Source organism: Harpia harpyja, chromosome 12, assembly GCF_026419915.1.
Source record: "Harpia harpyja isolate bHarHar1 chromosome 12, bHarHar1 primary haplotype, whole genome shotgun sequence".
NCBI lineage: Eukaryota > Metazoa > Chordata > Aves > Accipitriformes > Accipitridae > Harpia > Harpia harpyja.
The window spans coordinates 43,698,987-43,714,116 of record NC_068951.1 but is presented as its reverse complement, the minus strand read 5'-3'; the positions used below and the strand labels follow the sequence as shown (position 1 = coordinate 43,714,116).

At 42.4% G+C, this 15,130-nt stretch overlaps 1 protein-coding gene across 10 annotated transcripts in view; it reads left to right on the top strand.

The window, feature by feature from the left end:
- Positions 1 to 15,130, top strand: part of TIPARP (TCDD inducible poly(ADP-ribose) polymerase) — a 41,746-nt gene that overhangs the window by 6,521 nt on the left and 20,095 nt on the right. For 3 of the 10 annotated variants that reach the window (XM_052804276.1, XM_052804278.1, XM_052804277.1), the window contains one exon: positions 12,555 to 13,558. In XM_052804276.1, the coding sequence (XP_052660236.1) occupies positions 12,555 to 13,558 (1,004 nt within the window). Of the gene's footprint in view, positions 1 to 1,944; positions 9,241 to 10,020; positions 10,440 to 11,661; positions 12,015 to 12,554; positions 13,559 to 15,130 lie in introns of those variants that run through there. The other 7 variants (XM_052804280.1, XM_052804279.1, XM_052804282.1 and 4 more) reach the window with 6 other exon arrangements.

The window sequence follows — 15,130 nt, the reverse complement described above, 5'->3', positions numbered from 1 at the left end:
GTGTGGTGGAGAAATACAGGGTGAAAGTAAGCCTGGAGGCTGTGTCATGAATGCTTCAGCACAAGGGCTGCACTAAGGGAGGCTGAGGAAGTTGAATGAATGAGCCTTTAATGTAAGCAGACCTACCAAATTGTGTTTTGTGTGTAGAAGACGATTGGTAGGCAGTAGGATGGCAAAATGAGCCAAGGGTGTGACTGGGGCAGTGAAGCACTGGTGTAGGGGCCAGGTCTGTTGCTGCCTTTCGGGTCTATCCATTTGGTTGCTGCCTGTGATTATATATTTAGGCACAAAGTATGCCAGGCAATCAGAAACAGTCATTTAAATGTGGGATAGTCGGCTTGGTGGCTTTAACAGCACGCAGATTATAAGTGGTTCACATGTACGTCTCCACATTAGGGATACATCAGGTGATCTGCAGTGGTCCAGTTCAGCGGTCTGAATCCGTGTTAGTGGGAGGAAGTCAGCCAGATGGGATTTCTGAGTCTGAAATGTGTCATCCTGCCACCCACCCACCCGCTACTGCTCCATCCTTTAGCAGTGTAGGAGGATCTCGTGGTGGTTGGTGTCACTTTCCACCTGCGAGTTATCCCTGGGGTTTCCCATTCCTGCAGCCTTGAGTTCGGCAAAAGCCTTCTGGATCTTAGCCATAGGAAAATTTTAGCCTATAATGTGTAGTCAGAAGAGTTGGCCATCCATGTGCTGATGGCTCCTAAAATGCTAATATCTAAAGTAAGAAGGATGAACTAGAAACTGAAGTATCATGTGAAGAATGTTTGGATGAGTGAATAAAAGGGGGTATTTCTGACTACCTCATCTTCTGAATGGTTATTTGTAATCATGTAACACAGACTAGCCCTGCACATCGCAAACATTTGAACTCATCATGGTAATACCCATTTCACTATAATGATCAGTACAGAATGAAGTACGTAGGAATGATATCCAGCCAGCTTTTAGAACTTTAGGTAACGGTTGAGCTCAGACATAGTTAATAAAAAGTCTGGAGATAAGAAGAAATCTGATTAACATGAATGCTGAGGATTCTGTAAGAGTCAGGCTGGGTGTAGCTGTGCTAGCACTGAGAAGGGCATCGCTTCCTAGCTGCACAGAAAGCTCCCACAGGGTATCTGTTGCAAGGAAGCAAGGTCCAGGTATGTGCAGGTGTGCTCTGCAGCAGCAGTGTTGGATCCAGGGAGTCTGGAGTGGAGCTAGACCTAGTGAGTAGGACAGGAGCCAGGCTAACTACAGACAGCCTCTCAGATGTCTGCAGCAGTCTAGTTCTCCAGGTTGGATCTACTGAGCTTAAAGCCCATGTTACAGAAAAGCAGTTTAAAACTTTTGTGGCACAGCTGTACAGAACTGCTCTTAGCAGCAGTATAGCTACATGCCTGTGGTGTTCTTGAGCATGGTGCAGATTTGAGCTAGCTCTGGACAGAATTGATTCAGGTTCGTTGATATCATGCCATGCTGGTATAGATTGGAGATTAATCCATCCACAGAAAACAGATTTAGCTTTGTGTTTTCTAGCTAGCCAGTCATGGCTAGACTCAACCTGGACCTATATGTTAGAGGAAATTCTTCCAAGTTATGTTTTTGTCCTAATTTAAAAAACCTTAGGAAATGTAAGAGAAAAAACTCTTCATGAACAGAATTAATATAGCAGGGCAGTATCCTATACCCTTCTGGAATGCTGGATTCAGCAACACACGGATTGCTGAATTCTAGAAATAAAGCATTTATAGTGTACTCCCACACAATAATTCTTCTGTACAGAAATAATCTGTCAAATGCATATTCTCATTCTAAAACGTAGAGCAGAGCATCTTTCCTACTCACAGTCACTTAAGGCTATTTCAGACAAAGAACAGCTGCTGAATATAGCAATCATTTTGCTGTTTTCTGCATGATGCTATCTAATGCTGTGGTTTTATTTGTGTTCTGCAGACTGTATGCATCCAGCTGCTCGCAGTATCCACAGCAGGGAGGCTTTGGGAGTTGCCACTGAGACAAACTGTATGCCATGCAGTACTGAAGGAAGACATGCAGGATTTCTAAGCAGTGTGTGTGTCTCCTAGTTGTTTGCTTACCATATGTATCAGGCAAAATGAAGGACTTGTCCCATTTTCTTCCAGATGGTTTTGTATCATTATGCAGGGTTAGAACTTTACTGTGTTGCTACAGCTGATCTGGAACTATGCCTAGCCCATTGAATGCACATGATATGTTTGTGAATAATTTCTATTGTTATTGCTGTTTTCAGGAGGCACAATTAAGTTTGAGGATTTGAACATTAACAATATTTCCTGAGCTTCAGATTTTTGTTCATCTCCTCCATCTCAAAGAAAAATGTTTTGTTGAATTTAGTGTTAATTTCTTCCATTCATTTATTTTGTTTTTAATTTAAGATGTGAATGCTGCTATTTTCCTCCTTGCTATTTGAATCATGCAGAGCTTGGGAGAAAGGGCAGTCAAATTTGTAATACTCTCACTTTTATATTGTAAGGATTGACTTTTTCAAGGGATGTCTACAGAGATCTTCATTCACACCTTCGACTTTTCAAGGGTGTTGCAGGTCTTTGTAGAATCAGTGTTTTACTCGGTAACTAAAGCTCTAATGAAGTTTCGCTATAGTGAGCAGCTCTTAGCTGTTTTTTCAGATGTAAAATACTAGGGTACTGTTACCTTCCAGGTGTCCCTTTATAATTTGTTGGAATTTTTGGTTGAAGAATGGACGTTATTTGCATGTAGACAGTAAACTACCTGTCTGCTAGATAGAACTAGCTGTTAATTTTAGAACTGTTTAACTTTTAGTTGGCCAACACTGTGTTATAGAGGAGCATTCCCATTCTGTTTAGTTTAAATAGGAGTCAGCCTAAAGGAGAAGGAACAAAGCACTATCATCCACACATTACTACTTACTTTGTGGCAGGATCCATGTGTTCCACGATCATCAGCGTTTTAGAACTAACCTTCAAAAAAATTCAAAAGTTACATGGTATCATATGAATCAGTTTGTATTGCTCATATTAGTTAAGGATGCATCGTAAGTGTTGCCTTGACCTTAAAGAAACCTACATGGCTTACGCTGATTTAAGAGACTTCCACAAGAGGGTGCACCAGTTCAACAAAATCCCGTATAAACCAAATGAGCATGTCCGCATTGTGGGCATATTTTTCTATCATTTTATGTATTAACTCATGTATCTAAATCAACTTCTAAAACTGGATGGATGCTTTAATCAGTTTAATGTCTCAGAGCGTCTCTCCAGTCTGTAACAGATGCATGAATGGATACATGATGTTTTGCTGGTAAGCAGGTCAGGAAGTTTAATTTTGAACAAAAGGCACTGTTTCCAGAAGTCCCGTTCACACTGATGAAAGGCTGTTTTCAGACTCCAGTCACAAAATGATATTTAGATGTTTGGGGTTTTTTAGTGTACTGAAATGTGTTACCTGTTCCTAATTTATGCCTGATGCCCTGCAAATGCTCACTACTTGCATTTTAAGAATAAAGTTTGGGGATTTTTTTTTTTTTTTTTTTTTTTTTTTTTAGTTTTGAAGCATCATTAATTTTCCCCTCAGACTGGTACAACACTGGACAGTACAGCTGCAGAAGAGAACTCCACCTAGAAAGATGACTTCTTGAGAGGCTGCTGAGTTGAGTATGACTGATACAATTTTTTTCTGTTTCTAGTTTGTGATAAAATTATTTCATGTTTCATAAGATAGATGGGAATTCTTAGTAATGCTTCACCTTAAGTTGTATAATGTTACTGTACTGATACGCTAAAAGCATTAAAGTGTTCTGCTGCATGTGTAGGCCAAAGTTCTAGGTCCATTCCTCTAAGACTGCAGTCCTAGGATAGTAAGATATCTCTGCAGAAATGATTAACAGATTTTCCAGAAAAAGGGCCTCACTTTTGAATCATGCATTCCCTGACCAAATACATGAATCATAAATCACTTACAGAGATAAGAGTATCTGACACTCAGCAAAATAACTAGAAGTGTGGTGATATTCATATGTGTAATACATGATTATTTTTTTTTTTATCTGTGAAATGCTCTTTTCAGTAAACTTTTGGCTTTTATTAAATAAGAGAAATGGAATGGTGTGCTTTTAAAACTTTTAATTACTAGTACAAGATATTAAAAGAAGGTGAATTTGAGACCAAGGAAATTACTATTTTTTGTTACTGCTAGCTGCAAATGTAGAAGTTGGGTCTGGATTCAAAAGGTTTCATTTACTAACACTGATGAATTGGAACTACTCTAGTTTTGATACTTTTCTTGTGAGCAGTGTAAAAGAAAAGAATATGAGGTTCTACTAAAAGATCACCACCACACAGTGAATATGTCATTTAACTAGCAAGAAGATTTTTATTTTAAAGACTATGAGCTAGCCACCTTTTTCCATTTACACCAGTTCTAGATTATCATGTGTAAGCAGATGAGGGTTTGTTTTTTTACTTGCTTGTGGATAGTACCAGACAAATAATCTGTGTTTATATTTTTCTTAAAAACACTGTGGTTTTAGGTCATTGCTGTCCTCCAGAGAGCCAAATACATCTACCAGTCAGATATGCGATACTGCTTAGTTATCTAAGATTCCTGGCTAAATCTGATAGCAATAGGGCACAAGGAGGAATAGTAATTACTGTAGTTATTTACTTACTGATCATCTTGCTCTGAATATAGTGGCATTTTCAGAAGCAATTCTTCATTCTGACAGTGTGTGGAAGTTAGCCATTTTTAAAAACATAGATACACAACACAGATGCCCCCCAGCAAAGTAGGGTCCCAGCTTTTCTAAAAGGCCGTGGCATGAAGCATTTACCACTCCCCAGAGGTCCTCCTTCTGACCTGAAGTTATATGTACCAGCCTGGCCAAAGTTCGGTCAATGTTGAGTGTTTCCAGTGGAGGGAGACTTTAATTAATAGAAAATTTAATCTCAGCATGTTTGGACCTTGACATTTCTGCCCTCCTAATCTTCAGGATGGACCAAAGTGAGATGTAGCCCACTAGGTGTCACTCCAGCAAAGGCTACCCGAATACAGGTGTCGAGTAAACCTTTGCGGCCCTCCTCTCTTCCTTAGTGAAAACCGGCTTGCATTATTTCACCTTCATATAAACACAGCAAGCACTTTTTTAACTTCTAAAAAAACCCGATTGAAATTACGAGTCTTAGTATAAAGAGGAAGAATAAAAGTATGCACAGAAAATAAAAATTATAAATATTTTATGTATGCAACTTGTAAGGGAGAAAAACCGAAACCTATACATAATAGGTTGAGTCTGTTGACATATGATGAAAAATGGACTATTGCAAAAGTCTAATAGGTATGGAAGTGTTAGCACATCTTGATAACAGGGTGAACTGATCAGAGATTGTCTTTTCCCATCTGTTTAACTTTTGAAAAATGTCTGCATCATTGACATTTCTTTTCCCTTGGTACTTACCTAACCTGACTTGCTGGCACATGTCCATGTCAGAACAAGGGTAGAGCTTGAAACGTTATTTGAAGGTGATTAGCACTTTTCATCAAGGATTGGTATGGAAAAGAACCATCTACTTGGTTAATTTTAAAGCATTACAGTAAAAATTAGCTACATAGATGAATTCCTGAGTTTCATATTGATTTCTGTAATAAATGTACATCTTTTATTCAGTACTGTAAAATGTTAATAGATTGATTGTTTTTCCACTGCTAAATTAAAGTCAGAAGTTTAGTATTTTTACTAAAATAAAGGTGGTATGACTTTGTAGTCTGTTTCCTACTGCGAATAATGATAATGATTCAGTAGCTTAACAACTTTCATTCCTTTTTCTTATTTTCAGCATTCATATCTGCTGCTACATAGTAAAGAAAGAGGCATGTACATTTGTATGTGTTCTTTTTGATTTTGAAGTGCTAAATGTTTGATCCAATGTGTCCAGTGCTGTTGTGTGAGTCAAGGGACCTGTGTCCTCTTCCAGTTGCTACCGAATTATTGCTTAACCTTGGATATGTCTCATCCTGTATTTTTGCTTAACTGTTATAGCAGACAATTAAGATTAAGAAAATATCAATATAATTACATTACATAATAATGATAGTAATGATAGTATTAAGAAAAAAAAAAAAGCCTGGAACTGTAGATTTAAGTATTCTATGTACTAATAATATGTACTGATTGTTTTACTTGTATGTAGTGGAAAATCCAGTGCTAAGAAGCAATTTAAAAAAAAAAATGTAAAATGTTACGTAGTAACTGATTAAATGGGAGAAATGATAAAGAAGTTCTTGGAGGAAACTCTCGTACTGCTGAAGTCAACTTCATTCTTTTCTCGATTTGCTGTGTAAAGTGAGGTAGGTTATTTTAGACATACAGAGTATAAGCACATTGGGAACAGTAGCACTGAGATTCCTCACGAGGAATTTTTTTGATGCCTTGAAATCATTGAAGACCACCTAAGAACAGTGTTACGTGTAGTCTTAAAACAAGTTACCTTCCAACCAATATAACTTCCTGTAAGCATGAGTTTGTCACACAGCTTCTGTGTTGAGTAGCAAGATCTTGGGTTGATAGCAGTGGTTTTGTGATTATCGTATTATCAATTAAATGAATAACCGTACTATCAATGAAAAGTAGTCTTGCAGTACTGATGGCTTTGCATGATGACCTTGAAGCACTTTTTCTGGAAAAGCTGCTGTATTTTCTGGAAAGGCCACCTTAGATACTACAGAAAGGGGTGTGCCATATAACGCCACGTAACATCCTGCCTTTTCTTTTCAGTAGTTTCAATGTTCACCTGCTCCATAATTGAGAAGAGGAAAATGTAAACATGTTAAACGTTTTGGACAGTTGACTAAACTAGATTGTGCAGTTCAGAAAGATATCCTGAAGGCAGGGAAGTATTTTTAGCTTCATTAACTTCTTTTCCTGCTTACAAAGAATCAGGAGAAAAAGGTTTTAAAACCTGTTTGTCTATGTACTGCGTTGGTTTTGCTCCCCAAAATGTCAACCCACAATATCCCCAAAACTGCATCTGCAGGGATTCTTAATCTTTAGTGAGAGGGCTTCCCCACATCCCTTGCTAGCCACCCACCGCCAACGGTTTTTCCCTCTGATTAGATGGCAGAAGATCTTTTAACATAGCTCAGTTTTACCTTTACGTGACGAAAACCATAGCTTTTTCCCCATGCGTTACTGCAAGTGGGCACATCTAGCATTACCATGGCCCTCTTTTTTAGCTTTCCTTCAGGAACCTTTACTTTCCCTTGACAAGTAAGTTGACAGTAGTTTCTCATTGTTTCTTCCACAATGTGTACCTTAAAGGGAGCGCTCCATTACACAGCAGCCTAACAAAGGTCGTGAAGAAGCAGTTTGCAAGGTAAATGCATCCGAAGAACATGTGAAATACAGCTGTGGAAAAGGTTAGACTTTGATTTCTGGGTCTCTCTGTTAATTGGGTTATATTGGAACCTTCTTACCGTTGCCTGATTTTAGAATGGTGGTATATACCACTCTTAAACTTGTTGGGAGGGGAGAAGTTGTAGAGGACAGAGAACGTGGAGTCTAACAGCTTGCTTTTCTGCTGGCAGAAATACATTGAGCCAAAATAAGAGCTTGTGGCAGCAACTGCTCCTCTCCCTTTTCCTTCTGGCTGAAAATGCAGAGAGCAAGAGTCTGTGCAAGATAGACTTGGGATGTAATGGCTTCAGAGGAACTGAGAAGATGCAGCACACCTTCTGTGTGCTGCCTTGTTCCCCACCATCCTTCCAGTTCCCACCAACATTTGTTGACTTCACTTCATATAAAACATCAGAAAAGGACAGTTAACCTTCCTGTAATGGGCCGTGTTTTAAGAAGTTAAGAATATTCATTGTGCAAGTACTGAGGTAGAAAAGGAGGTCTTGTTTCTGTGACTAGAAAAAAAACATGTTGCAGCCTGAGAACTTTTTTTTTTAGCGTGAACATTTAAGTCAAAGACATTTCCCTTCTTTCATCAGCAAAGAAGTGTGCATACTGATTATTCCATTATTTGCAAGTCAGAATTGTAAATTGCTGCATTTGCTCTGATGCAGTTTACCATCTGAAAGAAATAATTAAAGCTTGCTTTCTCTTGCTTAAGATTTAAACGTGTATTTAAAAATGAGATCATACTTTCATGGTGGTCATAGTTTCTTTATGTATTTGTGTGGGGTAGCCTCAGAAATGGGTGTATGATCTGCTGGTGTGCTGTGATGTATTTCCTTTAATTATACATTTGTTTTGAGAAAGATGGTTATTCCAGGCCTCTGTCTTTCCTCAGTGACATCCTTACAAGCCCACTGCAGTGGGAGTTGTGCGTACCTTGGTGTGTAGTTCAGCCATATGTGCTACTTATTTATATCTCGTGCATGACATAAGCTATTCCAAACAGATAATTTCTGATCTGGTAATAGAAGATGAATGCAAGTGTCTATACAGTTCTTTCTCACTAAATGAGGATATGACACATTGCTAGTCACCGTGCTTGGTACAGCTCTTGTGCCGAGTCCAGACGGAGTGTAAGGCTGTGCCTGTCTGATGTTTCAGACACTCAAGAGTTCAATTAATTTACAAATGATAATTTGTTTTCAGCTCCTGTAGATATGGATGCCTTCTTTACTCAGCCTCTATTGTGTCGTTCTATAAGAAGTCAGCTCCAACTGCATGAAGCGCAATTTTTGTAATTTGTTTGTAGAAATGCCATATTCTCTCTGCATTATAAACACAGCTGTGCAGCATTTTTCAAAATGCACTGTAAAGCTTGTGCCATCTTAGAATGACAGTTTCTTTCCAGATGCCTGTATTTTCTGTATAGGTAATTTCATCAAATCACTGAGCACAAGGAATGAAAGGCTGGCTTTATTTAAAAAGAAAACCATAACACAAATAATAGGTGTTCCATCAACATAGATTTTGCCTTCTGAAGTTATTTACCTCTTTGTAAGTTATTTTATCTGGCCATGTTAGTGATGCAGATGCACTTAGTTCTGGTGGTGTCACGTCCGTGCAAGCTGATGGGCATGTCCTGCTGAAATTCACTACAGCAAAACAAGCTTGTGATTCACCGGGGAAGCGTCCCAGGCCCTCACACCAGCGGCCGAACTAACCCACCGTGCTCTCTCACACGCACAGCTTGCAGCCAAAAGATGACAGCACGCTAATGGCTTTTGGTCAAAAGAAAGTTAACTATGCTCTTAACGAGTTCCACCTATAAAATACGCCACGTAAGTCAGTGGTAACTTACTGTAATTCATTGTATTTGCTGTACTTCGTGCTTTCTTTTTCAGCGTGCGGCACGGGCAGTAACTAGCACGGCCCGCATCCTGGCAGCCCCGCGCGAGAAGGGGACCGCGCTCACGCCGCGCAGGTACAGAACATGAGTCACGCCGACTTCGTTCCAGGGTGGGCTGCTGGTTTGCTGCTGAAGTCATTAATTAGCATTCTTCGAATAACTTGCGCTGTGAAACGCAGTAACGTTTGGAAGTCGAGAGCGCCGTGTCTTCGGCCTCAGCTTATTCCGACGCGCACACGCACGCAGGCCTGGGCGCTGCCAGCGGCCTGTTCCTAGTTATTTTTTGCCCGAGGAAATCCTCCTCGGAAAGGTTCGCAGAAGCGAAACGCAACGCTTCGTGCCCGGTAAACCGAAGGCCGAAAAGCGTTTCTTGGGACCCGGTCACCGCGCCTTTCGCTTCTCTCCGGTGTCCCCGCTTAGACGCGGGTCCGGTTCGGGGAACCCCGGACGGGACCGAGGGACAGGCCGGTACTCCGGGGCTTTGTCGCTTCGTTCCGGAGCCCCCGGTGCTTGCGGCCGGGCCGGAGGGGAGGGAAGGGGGGGGGGGTTTGTGTGTGTGTGGAAGGCGGGAAGGGGCTGCGTGTGTGTGCGGAGAGCGGGAGCGGAGGAGGCGGGCCGGCTTCCCGGCCCCGGCGGCGGGAGCAGCTCCTCCTCCTCCTCCTCCTCCTCCGAGCTCCTCCCCGGGCCGCGCAGCCGAGCGCTGTGGGGAAACGATATTTAAAACAGCGAGGAAGAACATGTGAGGGGCAGACGGAGCTGCGGGGCGGGATGGGCGGCGTGTCACCTACCGCGGGGCGGGCAGGGCGGCGGCGGTGAGCCCGGGCTGACGCTCCCCGCAGCGCCGGGGCTCGGCTCCGGCTGCGCCCTGCCCGCCCGCCTGTCTGTCCGTCCTCCGTCTCTTGGTAACCCCGAAGGCAACTCGAGAAACAGCCCGGGACCTGCGACCCGAGACGCGGGCGTTTCTGCAGTTTTAAGGTGGAAATCCTGGCCTGCGAGCGCCCGGCTGCAGCTGTCGGTTAATTTATTTCTCCCCCCCCCCCCCCCCCCCTCCCGAAGACTAATCTTGTTTCGAAGGTATCCTTAAATTGGGTCAAAACGGCGGAATCTCGCTTCGAGGGGAGCAAAGAGCCGGTAGGTTTCGGCTGGCAGAGCCTCCAGCCCCGCAGAAAGTCGCGGGGCGGTCTGTCCGTCCGGGTGCGCTTGCTTTGGTGGTTGTTAGGTCTTGTGCTGGGGCTGTTGCTTTTATTTTTAATTTGTTTTCGGAGCGCTAGACTTCCTTTCTTCTGCAAAGGACGGGGAGGTGTGGTTGGCGTGAGGTGGCGAGTGCTTGGGGACCGAAATTTCCCCCGGAGAGATTTGCCTCTGTTGAAATATATTGTGCAAATCCAGCCGTGCTCTGTTGTTTCTGAATAATAGCGACTGATTCGGGATGTTAAAATCCTGAAATGGAAACGCCGACAAATTCTGATACTCTTCATTCCCCCTGCTTTCTATTTTTAGAGTTGGTGGGCGATTCGACTCTAGACAGTAAGGCAGGTCTTTAAAAATAGCAGCAAAACTTAAATGATAATCAAGTGAGCAATGACAGTATTGAAATAGCATTAAAGATGTGGCTGAAAATGACCAGAAGTCACTTATTTAGCTCCTCGGCACAGCAGGACTCCTTGAAGCCCGGGAGATCCTCCTGCGTATTGCAGGGGCTGTTAAACCTGGGCGCGGTGAAGTGAAGCATCTGGTTCCTTTCGGAGTTGAGGATTTTTAAACCTTCGGAGTTACTTGAAGGTTTAAGGTACCCTTGGTGCTTTAGAAAGAGAATTGCCTCGGATGTCTGTGGAAGAGTAACAGAGATACCACTAATTTTGGAGTTTGTTTTAACTGGCAAACAAATATACCAGTTGCTTTAAATTTAGTCTAAAAATGGGAAACTGGAGAGGCACGGCTTTTTTTCTTTTTCCTGGCAATCCTGACGTGCTGTTTCCCAGGGTAATGCAAAAGCCTTATAAATGAACGTTCCAAAATAAGGAAGGCTCGGTGAGAAATTTTCCAGAGCAAATCGTCAGTAGGAAGAAATTATTGCCAAATTTTATCTGTTTTCTGGGATTTTGTTTTGAAATGAGGAGTTACTTTGCTTGGAGTGCACATACCCAGGAAGTAATCCTTAAGGTGCTCCACTCTAAGCTTTGAGGCTACGTGCGAGGAGACTGAAGAGGGTTTAATTAAACGTAATCAAATATTACAAGATTCCTGATTAAAAGGTGTAGAGCTTGCTTTCTGCTGACGTACGAGACATGCTATTTATTTGTACTTTAGGGGGAAAAAAAATTTCTTTTTGTCTTGCAAATCATTTCTGTCCTGTGCTCCTGAGTAACTAGCACCCTTTTGTTTTCTTCCCTGCCCGGTTTTAATTCTTGTTGACCAGCCTAGCAAGAGGCAAATGAGCTTGGTGTGTCCCCGCAGGGTGACAGAGTGCAGGCTGTGCATCTGAGTCAGAGTGTGTGGGCATGCGAGAAGGGCTGCGTGTGAGGTGGGAGTGTCTGGACATGTACGAGACTGTCAGTGTCAGATGCATCGCGGGAGGAACAGGGTGTAAGCGCTCGAATTCCTGTGTCTAAAAAGCCAAGGATTAAATCCTGGCCCCTGCTGAAGTCCGTACGAAGTTTGCCCTTCGTTTAAGTGAAGCCGGCGGTTCTCTGAGGATGCTGCCGGGTGAGATTGTGCGAGGGAAGGTCTATGTGAATGGAGTGGGAACGTGTACGTCTGCCCGTTTATCTGGTGGGAGAAGAAATGGTGCGTGAACGTTTAAAGTGCGGTGGGAACGCTCAGGGCTGTGTGTGTGCGAACGCTTCTGTTCTCGGGTCTGTGTGTGAGGAGGGAGGCATAAAAATGAGCAATGCAATGTTCACTTTTGTGGAATATAATGAACTCAAGCGCTGTTTATTATTAAACATCGTCACAAGGAGGAGGGCATCTGACCATCCCCCTTTCCTGACCCCCCTCTGGGGACCGTGTGTGCGTGCCTGAGTGTCTCTGAGATTTCATGTGTGAGAAGACGATGAGTGTGCGTTTGGGATTAATTAGCCAGAGTTTAGCTGGTTTCATGCTTTACGTGCCTAGGGGCTACCCACAGTCACAGAGAAGGGAGGAGTTTGCTGTTGCTGGCTCAAAATCCTCTCCAGGGGTGATCTTGTTCGTGTCAACCATGAGCAATTAGAGAGATTAACTGTCTTGTTTTCCTTTCTGCCCTAGATTGATTCTTGTGAGGCTCTGGGACATTCGAAAGTGATTTGGAGAGAGCAAAATCTGTGTCTGATGGACACCGAACCAAAGCCAGCGTGTGTTGTGCAGCAGGCTCACTGCCCAGGAATGAAGTGCCCTCCTTCAGAGGACTTTCCTCCTCAGATAAGACTGTCCGAAAAGATACCACCAGTGAAGCCTTGCTTCAAGAAGAAGCAGCAAGTGCAGAAGAGGCTGGACACAGAAACTCTCCGGGCTTTGCGGCCAATCTTCACCAGTTTGCTGGGAGCTGGGAGCTTGGACAGGGTCTTTGTGCCCCGAGGCCAAAGTGGCGGTCATAGTGATTTATGTGAACCTGCTGTGAAAAAGCCTCTGGACCTCGGTACTTCTTGCCCCCAACCAGAAAACGATGTGACTGTGCTGGTGCCAACAGCTCCAGATGTGCAGAGTCAATTGCCAGTAGCTCGTCCTTCTTCTGGGCATCCCGAGCAGGATGTCCAGTCAGGAGAGCAGGGCTTCTCACCAGAAACTACTCCTGGAACTGCTGCTGATAACAGTAATGAATCATTCCAGGATCATCATCCTTTGCACCCAGCTGCTAGTGACGGTGCAGCTTGTCCTTTGTTCCCAGACAAGATTCTGGAAAGCTACACATCTGGCTTATTCCAAGAGAATAGCTGTCCGATGCAATACAATTTGAACCCAAGCAATAAATTCAGTGCTGGGATATTCCAGGATAAAAGTGAAGAAGCTTCTCTTGATCTGGTGTTTGAGCTCTTGAACCAGCTGCAATATCACACCCATCAGGAAGATGGAGTAGAAATCTGTGTGGATTTTCTCCAGGGCACTTGTGTTTATGGCAGTGATTGTCCCAAACATCACACGGTCTTGCCTTACCATTGGCAAGTGAGAAGGACAGCAACCCAGAGTTGGCAAAGTGTGACCAATGATTCCCAGGAGCATCTGGAAAGACTCTACTGCAACCCTGACAATGATAGGATCAAAGTGAAATATCGGTAGGTAACTGAATTTACTCGCTTACTAGCAAGGGTGCTTAACTGAGCAGCGGTGCAGAAATGTAACAGAATGTGTGTTCTTTTTTTCTGGTGTTTTGTATACAAGTGTTTTATAAACCCTGTGATGATGTTACCTGAATAATATCTAACAAGTTTGCCACAACAGAAAATTCTTGCACGCCTAATTACAACTCCTATTTAGGATCTGGAAAGTGTTCTTTGAAGCTGAAGGACTGTTATGTGGTATTGTACTTGTTCTTGACATTCCTAATTAGAAAAAGCGGCAGCACAAATGAGCCTTTGCAGTGATTGAAACAGGAATGATACAGCAGTTGCTTTCTGTCACCGTGAATACAGATTGACTGGATGCACTCCAACCACAGTTTTTGTCATTACGTTCTAAGCAGCTAAGATCAGATAGGTGCTCTGTTAAGTCCTTTAACTGGCAATTTCATATAGTTGATAATACACGGTGATGTTTCAGCTAATTCACTATGAACAACCTGAGCAATACCTTCAGAAATGCTGATCGTCTATTTAAGTTGTCATCTAAAAATGTTAAACCATTTATTAGAAGTTATTGTTTCCTCTATACATAGTAGCGTATATCTACTCATTTTCTGAAATTAGAAAATAGCTTTTAAATTTCCCTGGTTATGGTATCAATTTAGGCTTGATCCTGCACCCTGAGATCTAAACCAAAGCTTCTTCAACTTTTATAATGCAGGTTCCGTTTTAAATCGTAGGGGGGAGGGCTGATGTTTACAAGTTCATCAGATCTATATGGTCTGTGTTCTTCTGAGTGCAGGGTGTAGACTGCTTTTTTTTTTTTTCTTGGAGGAAGCATACAATGCAAACTTCTCATATCTTCTCTACCCTGCCATAATCTGTGAGCCCAGTGCAACTCATTCTAGTCATCGTCAGTTCAAAGTGACGCTTCGTAGTTCTGTAGTGAAATCTTCAAAATGCCTTTGCCATCTGATTCCCTGTGGATTTGTTCTCCCTACCTCTTCTTCCTTCCACTTCCTGGAGGAAGTATATCCCTTCTTCCTTAATGTTTTAATTTTCATTTACTGTGCCGAGACTTGTCATTAGGCACCAGAGACCCAATCTAATGCTTAAAGTCAATGTGAGTCTTTACTTTCACCTAACTGTACGTTGGATTAGGCACTAAAACTCAGGCTCCATCAGCCTACGGATTCATCCTTTTTACTGAAGACAATACCAGTATATAGATGCCCCACACCGCAAATGAAAGTGAAGTAGGAAATAAGAATCATATGTAATAGGGAATAATCATATTTTATAGAATAGTCTTGAAAAAATAAGCCAGTCGTTGTTTTTTTTTTTTTTAAACAATCTTGTGACTGCATGGCAGATAAAATTTGCAGTATTTTACAACAGAGAAACTTCCATTTTTCCAAATATTTTAAATGATTTCTGAAAACAAACCAGCAAATGTAGACGTAAGACAAGCCCATGCAAGTAATTTAAATGTGAGCTCTGTGCAAGCAAGCAAAAAGTTTTTGTTACGAAGCCTGTATCTCAGAATCCATCACTACACACATGATC